General features: G+C 33.4%; 1 protein-coding gene across 2 annotated transcripts in view; it reads right to left on the bottom strand.

Annotated features, from left to right (window-relative positions):
- The window catches only part of LOC136968727 (uncharacterized protein KIAA0930 homolog), a 112,746-nt gene that overhangs the window by 50,224 nt on the left and 47,544 nt on the right, over positions 1 to 14,978 (bottom strand). For both annotated transcript variants that reach the window (XM_067262825.1, XM_067262775.1), the window contains exon 8: positions 13,530 to 13,705. In XM_067262825.1, the coding sequence (XP_067118926.1) occupies positions 13,530 to 13,705 (176 nt within the window). The remainder of the gene's footprint in view (positions 1 to 13,529; positions 13,706 to 14,978) is intronic.

Genomic DNA, 14,978 nt, shown 5'->3' on the forward strand with positions numbered 1-14,978 from the left:
TCATTTTTAAAAAAATCAGTTTTACTCTATAGGGACAGTCAAAAAACAGAAGAGAACCATAAAATTTATCCAGTATTGATTTTACCTAATACATGGATTAGAAAAATTAAATTAATTAAAATTTGTAATTTAAAATAATATGCCAATACAACTCTACAATTTCATTTACATTAATGTAAGTTTAAGTGTCATTATAAGTTTTTTTTTCTAGTGACCTAAAAATCTAATATGATACTTGAGCCAATAAAAAAAAAATGATTTATTAGCTTATTTAAATTAAAATAAAGTTAAATTCATTCTCAATTTTGATTTTATTTCTATTGTAGTGCTGAATACTTATGAAAATTTATATGTACAATGAATAATATCAAAGGAAATTAAACATTTCAAAATACAGCAATAAAATGACTCATGTAACTTATTGACATTTACCTTTCAACTAATGTTAATTGATTTCTATTACAGTTTTAATACATGTATGTACTTGAAGAATTGATATTTTATATTTACATATAAAATTTTGCATTTAATCTTATTTTAAATCATTTCTTTACAATAAACATTTAAATTTTAAGGTATTTAAAACTTGTAAAGACAATATTTATATTTATAAATTAACATATTGAATATTACTAACCTTCTTTATAATATTGTTTAATTTCTCTATTTCTGTGATGAGAAATCTCAGAAATCATTTGTTTCAAAACGGACAACTCATCCTGACAACTACACGCCATCCCACGAACTTGTAAGCAGCCGCCGCGAAATCTGCCCCACTAGGCTGCTGTTTCAGTCTCCTAGCAACAATCGTGCCGATGACATCATCGTTCCCTAAATTCATTGGTTCTTAACCGAATATTACATCATCGTAGAATAAACTCGTGAATTATTACGTTTTAATATCTTAATATTACATTTATTTTAATTAATTTAATTAACATATTTTCTGTATCATAAAAAATTGATAACGTATTTGTTACATTAAAAGTTTGTAAACTAAAGATCTCGTGCTAGTGACGTAATTATATTCGTCATCGTAAAATTTTCTTCTATCTTACTATCGTTGCATATATGAATTATGTTACATTATATATAAAATTTATAGTGGGTGGCATATGCTATATATTAGTACCGTACATGTAGGGTTTAACAGTAATAATATACAAAAATATAAGTATAGTGATATATCTTGTTGTATAAGATATACAACATATAAGTATACTGATATAGTAATGTAGTATAGTACACTATTATAATAATGTAGTATAGTAGAGTGTATATATTATTATACTACATTATCTTTTACTGCAGTTGATAAAAGAAACTATGCATCTACATTGTATTGTTTGTAATCTAAAAGCCCGATAACTTTTTGATGTTACACTTGTATGTTGTATATAATTATGTATTATGCTATATATAATTTCACTACATTATATAATATCGTAATGATTACGTAGATTTTTTCCCGCTCAACGATACCCAACTAGATTCGACCACAATGTTGGGTTTCTAGAGAGAGGAACCGTAACGGCGCTAGGATTTTTATTCTGGGAGAGCGGAATATTGTTTATTATCGACACATTTTATCAAACAATCTAATTTTTAAAATTTAAAGATCGATTTTCGATAAGACATATGATTTAAAAAAAGTTTAATGAAAACGTGTAATTATTGGGTAACAACCAATTCAAATTAAAGAAAACTCCAATAACGATCAGTATAGGTATACGCGAATAAAGTATTTTAGGGTAGGTGGACGGATGTGCGAGATTTTAGGGTGGACTGGCGCCGATGACACTCGCAGACTATAGAAAAGGGGGCACAAACTATATTAAAAATAGGCATCATACATTATGCAAGAAGCTTCAAACTATGATTTAACGTCGAATCAGCGCTCCCACATGGTGGCACCGGTTGCAATTGGGGTCAACTTGGCCTCGAAAAGAAAAAACGTTCCTTGTTTTAAGGGCAAGTTTTTGTCGACGTACGACGAAGTTACATACTGAAAAGACGTAGAAGGCCCAACCATACGGCATAGCCTTTGAAAAGGAAGAATGAAGAGTTTTAGAGAAAGTGAGGAGGAGAAAGAAAAGAGAAGACTACGAGGAAAATGTGAAACATGAGACCTTAGAGCGCTTAGTCTGTTCAATTTATTGAAATTAACAAAATGTACAAAACATGGGGCGTAGCCCATAAGCAAACAGTGAATATAAATGAAATACAGAAAAGGTGTGGACGTCCAAACTACGAAGTTACATGGGACAATGGGCAAATATCGTTGATTAGTTTCTTTTATATTTGCGGAATAGGGCAGAAGTCATGAATTTTTCTGTTGTTTGTTAATAATGGGATTTGGGTACCTGTTGGGGTTAGGAAAACGGCAAGGGGTCACGTACCCCAATCTAAGACGCTCCCATTCTTACCACCCTAGCACCGTCCATGGCGAGGAAACGACGCCTTATTATCGCTTTGGCTATACTGCTATCAATGAAAGGTTATGCCACATACCCAGGGGCGGCCCAGAGTTTTTGCCGCCCTAAACTTTTGTGTCCTAGACCTGTATTTCGGACCGACGCTGCGTATAATTTTAATACATACTATTTGACAGCTGGATGGCCAAGCGGTTATGGTGACGACCTAGAGCAGGGCACGATACGCGTGCCCAAAGTGGCAGGGCAGGAGAAATTATCTGGCATGTAACGTATCAAACGATTTCGGTTTATCACTTGTGTTTTTCAATTATACTTTCGGTTTATCACCCTATCACCGTTTTTTCAATCAGTCCCTCTACATTCATTCTAATTAAAGCCACATTCGTTTCATTTCTATAAATATCGTTATTCAAAGTTTAAAACTTCGGCGCGCATAAACATTTTTAAAGATAAATATTATAACTATACGGCACTTGAACTCAAAAAGGTTCGCCATCCCTGGCCTACGGCTCTAGGGGACCCGGGACGGAATCCGGACGAATCGAAAAAATTCCTGATGTTCGGTCAAACACAATAGCATTAATTAAAGGTTCTCTTAGTACTCAGGGGGGCAAAAAAAGAATTTTAAAAAACTATAATGCACTACTATACTAATATAATAGGACATAAACTGTTTTTCATTCGATAACAATCATATTAGAATCGTAAGTATTTTTGTTGAGTTTTATGGATTTTATTACTTATGTTTTCTACAGTAGCGAAATTTGTATTTTATATTCACGGCTTTATACATGGATACATAGTATAAAATAGCAGGTCAAGACCTAATATTAAAATATTTTAACATTCCAAATTGCATCGAATAATCATTTTTGCGTAGTTACAACAGAATCTTTATATTTTTGCAATTTATGTAAAAAAAAAGCAGATTCATTTTCGCGTAAGATAAAGAATATAAATAGCAATAAATATAGTATCGCAATCCATTAGAACATTTTTTAACGTGACAATTCAAAACAAGATACGCTAATGGCATTAAGTAATTGATGTTTTAAATATCAGTTATTATTTAGACTGTTTATAATTTTATCTTTTCAGCAATACGTAATAAAACAATTATCATTAGATTAGAGGAATTAATACAAAAATAAATAAAAATGTAATTTTAATTTATATAGAAACTGCCGACTATTTTGTATAACACAAGATGCTTATAGAGCTATTAGAACACAAAAAACTTAAAGTATGGGCAATATTGATACATACACAGTGCTATTATTTTGATTTTAATTTAGTATTTGTTCAAGATTCAAAATTACTGTTGTGATTTTATTGTACGCGAATGTCGTCTCTTCGAAAGCAGAAATTAATTTTAGCGAATTTAGAACGTTTATACTATCCACTCCATTATTTAGTAGGTCTATCCAGCTTTTGTTTGGATCTGTATCGATCGATTTTCTCTCAATATTTTATTTTCTTGTTTTACCTAACAACACATATTTAGGAAGAGTATGTATCACTCTATTTATTACATTTATAAAGCATTATCTATTACTACTGTATATGGAGTGATGTGAAAACAAATCCTTGAGACCTAGACCAAGACAAAAGATCGAGACTTGAAATTCAATCCAGGCCCAAGATCCTGATCCCTGATACTTTCTATAGAGCTAGTGGAACTGCGTTGAGCGCCACCTGTACGCAGGCAAAGGAAACTTTTTCGGGAAAACACGAGCGTCTTTGGGTTAGATACGTACTGAGACGCGGTGCTTGTTTTCTGCCTGTGATAATGAAAAACAGCTTTCTGCCAACAAAACTTCAAAAAATAACTGTTGTGTGGTCTGTTGTAGTGTTACCTATATTACTGAGCCGCCAAGTACAAAGTTTTATTCGTTCCCGCATGAATAATAGGCCTACCCTGGGACGAAAGAGAAATGGCTGACTGCAATTTAATTCCTGAGGTTAATTACATAATGATGTGTTGCATTCTAACCAATCTCCAATCTCCTGTTAACCTTAGTTGGCTCTATTTTAAATTTAGTTCTCTAATGTAAAGTTTAGTAATTTTCTTTTTTTATGTTATTTTGTTAATCTGACAGATATTAATTAGCATATGATATGATATTTGAATTTACGAGATCTGTGGAAGAAAGGAGTAAGAAGCAAAATTAGTATTTTGAGGAAATGAGGATAAGAATTTCCCTATTAATACTATTATTAGCTTTGCTATGGTCTTTATTGAAGTTCCTTTATATATATGGTTAGTTACAAATTTCATTATTTACCATGAAATAGATATATAGTTTACTTCTTCCACACCACCCTTTAAATTGTACAAAATTAAGAGTATAATAAATATAAGAATATTAATACTGCTCAGTCCCAATGATCTACAGTCACTTCTCGAGTTACGACCATTCGCACTTATGACGAAAAAGTTCATTAAAAAATTTTTAAAATGTATCAATTTTTTATAGGTTTCGTGGAATATATATCATATACATATATATCTTGCACGCTTTTGGCGATTGATTGCGTCATCTTTAGTTTTGTTGTGTAGTTAGTTACCCTTCGCGTGTGCTTGTGTAAGATGGCTAACTGTTTTGTTGAAGTACAGTCACTTCTTGACTTACGACCATTTCGACTTACGTCCGAAGTTGCGGAACCGAACCCCGTCGTAAGTCGAGAAGTGACTGTATTGACTAATGCAGGCATTACTTTGACCTTAAACTGCAAAATGTATGTATATATTATATATTATTAAATATATACTTATAAATAATATATAAATTTAGAATTTATCAAATTTCTATTTATTAAAATATAAATAGTTTTACATGTAACATACAAAATTCATACAGGATAAATTCATATGTTGCGAGAATGCTATTATTCCTCAACAACAATCAAATGAACAAAATGATGAAACGAAAGTAATGAACACGAAGTACTGAACTTTAAAATTATCACATTGAAAAATCACTGTTAAGATCGTCATCATCAGAATCTTTCTCACTAGAATGTTTTTGTATGGTTGAAGCAGATGATGGTTTCCAAGTGTAACATTTTATCATTGTTGCAATTAAGAACTCGATTTTGTAGTTTAATTTTTATTAAATTTAATTGCAAAAAAATACGTTCAACTGCTGCACTTGAATGAGGAAGCAATAAAAACATCTATTTACTGCCAAAGTAGAAAAATATAGAAATATAGAATTAAAATGAATGTTTTGAAAGGTACTAAATTGAAAGGAAATATATTAGGATTTCATAAATAGTACTAGGAAAATGATGTTGGGTATCTTGGTACTGGAACAAGTAAAAAGGTATTAGATTAGTACAAAAGTACTAGGTGAAACAACACTGGTGCTGCCTTTGTAGCCCCGATTCTGTTACCCGGCGTCGCCGTTAGAGGCGCCTCAATGTAGTTTCGCCGTTCCTTCCACTAGCTCTCTAGTGGCGGAAAATTTTCGGTTTATTTCGGGAAAGTAACTTGTGTGTGAAAATTCAGAACTTAGCTTTGATGAAGCTGCCAGTATGTCTAGTATGCATTCTGGAATTCAAGCAAGGATTCGGTACAGTACATCCAAAGGCTAGGCACATTATATTCGTTGTGCAGCCCAAGACTTAAACCTAGTCATAAACAATTCTCTAAAAGCAAAAGAAATATGAATGTTCTACGAGATGCTTGAGCAACTTTACTGCTATGGGCATAAAAAAACAAACGATGGAGAACTTAAATCAGAATGCTCTCGACCTATTTCCAGTGGCGTAGCGTAGTGGGGGCGGCACTTATAGGGGGCGGCAAAATTTCCCAATAAATAATATCATCTTGTAAAAATACCTAAATAAGGGGGCGGCGGAATTTTTCTGCGCCCCGGGCGGTTGACACCCACGCTACGCCACTGCCTATTTCCCTAAACAAATTTTGTCCTACCCGTTGGAAAAAGGCTCTTTAAGCCCGGGCTAACTTACGCGTCACTTTTAGGCCAAATCAGTGTACCACCACAACCAGTGGTGATATTCGAAATATTTAACAAGGGGTTCGCTAGCAGAAAATTTTTCACTGACAATCACCGACAAATGAAATGTAAGTTTTGGCTAGAAATAAATACAATACCTTTTCTTGCAACCATATATCTAACAATCAGTAGCGTATTTAGAACGTAACGAGCCGTGGGAGAAGGCCAGGTAACAATAGTATTTTAGAGCTGTCGACCTTTTTTTTTTTTTTTTTTAAGGCAGAGAAATTCTTTACCGCAATATGGCGCTTCTAGAAATACGCACATGTCATCATCTCTCGAGATACATTATTCTTTTTCTTTCGCTGTCCATAGCCCGACACGTGTTCCACAGCCATCTTGTATTGTCTCGCGCGCGTGGCATTCTGGGATCTCTCTTATGACTGGATCTACTTTCAAGAACACTCTTGAATCGATCGCGATTAAACCTCGATTGAAACGGTCGAGAGAGATCGCACCAAGACATACTCCCTGACCTTGCTCACAATCTAGATTGAAATGCTCGGTGCAAACGGGGTATAAGGCCCTAGTTTAGTAGTATTACAGAGTATAATACGCATATTTTAATATATTTTTTTAAAAAAACAAACCCACTGAAAAATGTTCCGTGTGTTTAACAAGGTTCGGGAAACTGAAAATTTTAACAACGGGTTCGGCCGAACCTGTGCGAACCCGCCGAATATCACCACTGACCACAACCAACTACAACAGGCCCACCAACGGAATTTTAACATGGATTTTGGATAATTTGAATCTGTGAAAAGATGGTCGTAACTTGAGAACTTATTTAATCGTCGTAAAAACTCGACTTTTCCTGTTTTGCGGTTTTACATTTTTGCAGTGCTTGACAAGGAGCATCTCAGTCAGTGGCGTAGCGTGGGTGTCAGCCGCCCGGGGCGGAGGAAAATTTCGCCGCCCCCTTATTTAGGTATTTTTACAAGATATTATTATTTATTGTGAAATTTTGCCGCCCCCACTACGCTACGCCACTGATCTCAGTGTGATAGCGTACAGTTCGGAATTTTAAAGTTCATCGAACAGCTTATTCTCAATGTTCCAGCTAATCTTCAAAGTATAGGGAAATATTTTAAAGAATGACAACCAGAAGTCATTATTATATGCAATACTACGAAAACTTGTTACAAATGAAGGTGTGTCCGTGTGGTGTAAGGAAAGCCGATACATTTTATAAAGCTATTCCTATTCTATGCAATATTTTCGTTAATAACCATATGAAAATTTGCAACGAGACTCTGAAAACCCAGAGTTTTAATACGCGAAAATTGGATATATTGCATTAAAATAAGTCATTTGGAATTTATGTTAAGAATTGATATTCTATGTGGTTATATAAAATAAAACTTATTACATGTGGAAAAGACTTCTCATATATGTTTAATCGTAATAATTAAAATTTATTGTGTAACTAATCGCTTATTTTAGGTCTACTGTTCTAAGCAGAAATAAAGATTTAGAATAATAAACTAATATTACGCTAATTTTTGATTTAACTAATGTATTATTCTATCATCATTAGAAATCATTGGTTATATCCACTTTGTTTTTGTAAGACAAATTAGTAAATATCTGAATTCTAATTTTGATTTATATTATGCCTGCTCAAGATTGTTATGTTATTTATTTGTGGCTTATTAACGATGAGAGAAATAATTAATGTTTGATAATTAAGAATCGGTTCATTTTAATTATATTTCTGTTAAAATTAAATGAAAAACTAAACTATGCGTAAAAATAGCTGGAAAGTTTAACGATATTTGTAAACACACTCTACTTAAATAGGAATCACAGGTCATCAATGTCGGCCATTTTACAATATGGCGGCGTTTGTGCTAGGCCTGTTGTAGTTGACTGTGGAACTAGTCTGTTATGTGTTTGCTGTAATTTTAGTGTTGAATTTTAAATCGAAATGGGTAGTTGTTATGCAGTTAATTGCACGAACCATTCGAAGTAGTTATTGGGTTTATTATTTAATGTGTATGTACAGTACCTTGTTCGTAATGTTCACAAATTTAGTAGCGAAATAGTTAGGATTCATGGTACTTATGGGTTAACAGGGCGCCAGTCGAAATCAAAAGAGAGGAAACAGTGGAGACGCACGTTTTCTAAACCTAACCTATTCTAATAAATTACCATAATTATTAGCAATCAAACTAATAGATTAGGTTAGGTTTAGAAAACGTGCGTCCCCACTGTTTCCTTTATTCTGTATACTGGAATCAGATACGAGCCGCCATCTTCGATAACGGTAACATTAACTGTAAGGTTGCCGAAACGGGGGGTGTGGAGAAGTACTCGATCTTTAGAGTATTCCCCGTGCAGGAACAAAACAAAAAGAAACTTCAAAGAAATAAATCACACGCTCTATGACTCCAATGCAAGGAACTTAAAGTTTATTTTAGTCCTTCCAATCACTACTCTGTCCCTTCGCTATAACAGACACTAAAACAAAAGAAACAACGCGCACAAAAAAAGAATCTCGCGACTCTATCGTCTACGCGTCCTCTCTCTATTCTTTCTTTCGAAAAAAAAATCCTACTTCCGTTGAGCATGCGCGATCTCCCTCCCTTCTCCGGGTTTTTTTTTTCGTTGTCATCGAAAACGCGGCCCACCCAAGGATCACGCAATAGAACACGTGATCTTTGGACCACATATCTCCCCTTCTCCCATTAACTTTTACAACAGGAAGCTTTTACGCTATGAGGGCCTGTCCCTCCTTTACACCGTGAACCACCCAAGGGGTTGGTTACGAGCCGGTTAGGTAACAGAACACGTGGTCTTCAGACCACAGGGGAGTTTTTATTCCCAACCGTCGGGATAGCTAAGGGCTACACATTTGGGTCGTGACAGAGGAGGCAAATGATGACAAGTGTTTTCACACGAAAACCGTTTATTTGTAACATAAATGCTTACATCGTCGATCGACAGTCCTTCACTGATCCAGACTAGAACCTTGGCGTCGGTCGCACCCCGGAGCGGAGGAGAAGGATCGCTGGGTGTTAGGGATGATCGGAGATTCACAGAGATGTCTCGGGCGATGGCACAATACACTATGAAGCACACGGTGTGTGGTGTGATGGGTTAATGAAAACCACCTTATATAAATAATACACCACGGATTAACACGTATTTCAAATAAATGATAGTGATAATTTATTTTCAGTCAACTTAGATTACAAAATTTAAACCGTTTATTTCTTCCCGTTCACAATGCTCGTAGATCTGGTTACACGTGCGAGTCCCGAAAACGGCCAGTTCACGATCAGTTGGAATCGTCTTATAATACTAATTAAAACTTACTTAAATTAAACTAAAACTACTGTTACTTAGATTAAAAAGGAATATAGGACAGTTATATTAGAAGGGGATCCCTTTTCTTCGTTTGGCGAGTTGGGCGATTTGCGAAGTCTATTACAATTAATTGAGAATACAACCAGACCACGTGGAAACCTTTCGGCGGGACGAAATATCCAATGACGAAACCTCATTTATATCTTGATCGTTCTAGTCCTTTGACAACTCCTCTGAACCTCCGTTCGCTGAACCTATCTCTCTCGTTCCTTTCTCGTCGGCACTCGTCTCTTTCTCACCACGTGTTCCTCGTCTCGCAGTCCTTTTTCGAAACGTAAAAATCGTCCTTATGCCCTTTGACACGGGGTAGGTGACCCCGCACTAGCCCAAAACTCGCCATGAGGAAAATATTTTTGTAATTGAGTAAATTAATTAGAAACGATAGGGTTAGTAGAATTAATGTTAGACGTTAACTTATAAAAATATAATAATAATATACATAATTACATGGGGGGTTTACCCACCACAGGTGAGCTTAATCTAGAGGAGACAGTTCTGATTTCGGAAGAGACTGTTTTTCGACCTTGAAGTCCCAGTTTTTATACTTTTTCTCGTGCACTATCCATCTTTCGGATTGGTCCCTCGTCCCTTTTCTCGCTTCCCGATTGATCTCTCCTTTGTTTCCAAGCGCAAAACGAGACAATCTCGGGTCGCGGGAAAGGTCCGATTTGAGGTGTCCATCTGATACCTCTTTGTCGACTCTGCTCGGGATTGTTTATAATACTATAACACCTGCACTCATAATTCAGGCCATTGTAATTTCCTTGACGTTAAAACTTTAACGATCTTTTTCGTCTGTCAAAAATTTCCCTTTTTTCAAGAAAGTTTATCCCGTCAAAAATTTATAAATACTGGAGTCAAAGATCTATCTGTTTGACCGCTCGTGCTAGAGTATAAATCGCGAAATTCTTGCGAAAGAAAAATGATAACGATAAATTGTATTACGAAAGGAAAAAACCCTTGATCTAAACAACGCGACACAAAAATGTAAACGAAAGAAAAGAAACCTTTGATCTAGACAACGCGACACAAAAATGTAAACGACGAGACTCGGAATTGGTCGAACACGTATCAAATAATCTTCGCTTTCGAACTCGTCTGGGGACTTACATAACCGTAAGGGGTAAGCAGTTTTGGAAATTTGTTAAATATTAAAACTATGCCTTTTATAAATCATTAATTTATTGTTTGATTTAACAATTGTCTTAAATTTGAAAAATAAAAACATCATTCGGAAAAATCGCGATTTCCGACTGGCGTCCCGTTAACCCATAAGTACCGGATTGATTAACGAGAAACTTAAAATTTCGTTTGAACATAACAAATAATCAGCTTGAAGTTTCGGAACTACTTTCTAAAGATAAATATTTTTGAAACCGAATGAAACCTAAGACTCGTTTTTGAATATTTTAAAGAGATCCCCAGGGACACACGAAGATTGGGATGTTCCCTTTTTCACCTGACTTACCCTTTTCCTAATCACAAGGAAGCCCCAAATTTCATTATCCCTAAACAACAAAATCCACGACTTTGAGCTAGCCTCATCTGCAAATATAAAAGAAAATAATGAACGATATTTGTCCATTGTCCCCTGCAACTATTTTTATGCAGTTACTTATTCCACATATGTCAATCAAAACCACATTCCTTGTTTTCGAAGCCAAATTAGCCCAGAGAGCAACCAGCCATTGTGGGTGTGCCAATCCAACATTGTATGAGTTGTAGCTTCTTGAAAAATGTACGATGCCCTTTTTTCATAGTTTGTGCCAACTCTTTTCTAGTCTGCAGGCACCACTGGAACCTCCATGTGTTTTATGAAGAAGATTCCCTCCTACACTTTTGTAAAGCATAATGAATTAATTTTATTCTTTAAAAACTAAAAGAAAAATAAAGTCCGAAATGTTCTTATAATTGTATAATTTATCTAAAACCATTTCAAATAAAACTAAATGAAAATAGAACCGCTAAATGAAATTTTCTATGTAATTTTATTATTAGTATTAAAGTTGCCAGTGTTTTTAATGTTATGTAGTATCAAAACTTGCAGATGGAATACGGAATACATGGGGGGAAATTACATTCTAAAATAATGTCCATCGTTTTCTTTTCACGGTCTTGTGGTTACATCTCTCTTTTTCTGGGCACACTCCAGTAAAGTGTCTCGTTCTCCATGCCTTGACAACCATTGGCCTGAAACTTTCATTTATATTATTTCTCATTTTAAAAAATTTATACTTGTTACATATAAATATGTCATTATACGTAACACTGTACACAAGTATTTATTTTTTGTTTATGTTGATTAATTGTAAGTTTCAAAATTATAATTAAAATTCTTTGGAAATTGATTTATTTACAAATTTGTTATTTTTAGCATCAACAATAAATTAAAACTCTGAAAAAATATGCTTTATTTTATTATTTAAATTTACCTATTTACAAAATACTCATTATTAAATCTCCTAATCACAGTAAATGAAATCAGCAGAATACAATTTTATAAAAAGGCACTGAGAATTTTTATTGACTTAAGAATTTTGTTGTAAATGCTTTACACAAGGAAAATTTTTATACCATTTCATGCCTGTTACTTCATAATATATTAGCAATGTAAAAATTTTATATAAATTTATACATTTATATAAGTAATACAATTAAACAACACATTTGATAATTAAACAAAAATATTGTATACAGCATGAACAATATAAATTTATATTGTTTTAATAAAATTTAATTTTTCTTCATTCTATGATAAGAAAATTTAATTGAATATGAATGCAATCTATAAGTAAATAATACATATTAACATTAACTACCTCGTTATTAAACAAATAAGTTATTAATCTGTCCGTAAAATTTTAGTTGAATCACCAAGCGACCCAGCTTAAGTTGGCAGAATAATAATGTATTTGTTATTTATACACTGTATATATTTAACTTAAACTAATAAATATACAAATAAATAATATCATATATATCAATTAAAAAATAAAGCAGATATAGAAGGCAACATATATTGTGCTTTTAAAGAGGTTCTACATTTATTTGTAATTATTTGAAATAAATATCGCAATGGAGAATCACTATTACATTGGTTGCTTTGAATGGTCTTCAATTATTTCTAAATATACTTAAGAATATGAAGATTCATTTATTTAAACTAATTAGTTAGATTAGAATTAATAATACAGATGATGTTAATTAAATAGAAAAAATTATTTAATTTTTATAATTTATCATAAAAAAGTGTTTTGTTAAATACCTTTATTATATGTTTCACAGAAGATTTTGCTAATAGTTTAAAATATTTTAATTAAATTATATTTGATATAAATAATTAAATTAAAAGCATCACATTAATTCAATACAATGTACTTCATTAAATAAAAATTTTTTTAACTTAAAAAACTTCTTATTAAATCTCAAAATCATAGTATATATTACTATTGAACTGATACATAAAACTTTAAAAAATATTGTAATTTTAAATGTAAATTAAAAATTTACCTAACTTAATATACTGTAATTAAACAAAGTTCTTCGTTAATAAATTAATGATAATCTATAAAAATATGTAAAGTCAGAGTATTTTCAAATTTGTTATAATATTTATTTAGTTTTAACTGTAATTCAATCTATAAATTCATAATTAAAACAATCCCACTAGAATTTAAAGATAATCGTTAATATTAACATACACCTAAAACTTTTCCAACTTGTCCTAAACTTTCTATATAATAATCTGGAATCATTAATTCACTATCTGGTAAATTTTCTTCTTTTCTACTTTCAACTTCTTTCAGGTCACTAATACCAGTAAGTACAAGCAATGTTTGCATCCCATTTTTTCTTCCAAGCATTATATCAGTATTTAATCTGAAAGAATAAGTATATACATAAGTAAATATAATAATGATAAAACATTTATACTGGAATGATATACAGGGTGTTTCAAAAAGAATCATCTGATTTAAAAAAATCATAACTATTCAGCTTTTAATCTGTTTTGATTGAACGATGTACTGTTAGAAAGAGGAAATTCTAGTGTTTTATGCAGTTGCTGACTGGCAGCACCCGCATAAGCATGACAGATGAACCATGCTTTGTTCATCTGTCACTACCGTATTTTCAAAATGGCAACTGGACAACATAAATCATTTTGCATTCTATGCTTTGCAAAGTGTGGGTCCATAACAACTGTTCAGTGTTATTTTCATCAACACTATGGTGTTGAACCACCTACTGCCTAGAGCAGGGGTGGCCAACATATGGCCTGCGGGCTGGATCTGGCTCGCGTAATGGGTTTATGCGGCCCGCAATTAATTTTTCAATATTAGCTACTTAACTTCCAATTGGTCGAATGGATGATTTGCGATATTTCTTCATTTTTAAAAAAATTCTATTGTAAAGATTTACAACTTTTGTATTCATTTGTTATAATTTACACTATTTGAAGAACGAAAGACCCCACTCTCACTGAAACTCATCTGCCATTCCACCATGTCACTCTATTTTTTTTTGCTTGTACGTTTCTTTGCATTGTAAAATGACATTGCGCATGCATCAGGAACTTCTGTTCGAACAAACTTGACCTGCCGTCCGGGTCAGCGTATTTGTATTTAACATGATTAAACTTTAATATTTGGTTTGGCCCGTGAAAAATTTTTCTTCCAATTCGGCCCGGGGGAAAATAAACTGTTGGCCACCCTGGCCTAGAGCATTAGGCGATGGTATGAACAATTCCGAAACACAGGTTTTCTGTGTAAATGAAAATCCACTGGTTCTCCCCGTGTGTCAGACGAAGACGTCAAACAAGAAGGCTTTTCTCTGAACTAGAAAATCTTTGACTATACAGACCATACATGCTTTTTGTTACAAATTAATTTCTAGCTTCCCTGTGGAAGCTGACATAATTCCAAATTGTGGAGTGCATCTGGCTGAGTTTTGCATGTAGCCCACAAAAATCAACTCACCATGCCAGTAGAGAACTAAACATTTCCACAATGTCTGTCTGGTGTGCTTTGCGGCAACATTTGATTATGAAACTGCATAGGATTCAATTAATGCAAGTTCTTCAAGCAGGTGACAAACACAGCCATGTCGACTTTTGGGAATTCATCTTCAACAAAGAGGCAGATTACGACAATTT

The sequence above is a fragment of the Centruroides vittatus genome, unplaced genomic scaffold, assembly GCF_030686945.1.
Source record: "Centruroides vittatus isolate TY-2023 unplaced genomic scaffold, ASM3068694v2 contig_10, whole genome shotgun sequence".
In the NCBI taxonomy this organism is placed as follows: Eukaryota; Metazoa; Arthropoda; class Arachnida; order Scorpiones; family Buthidae; genus Centruroides; species Centruroides vittatus.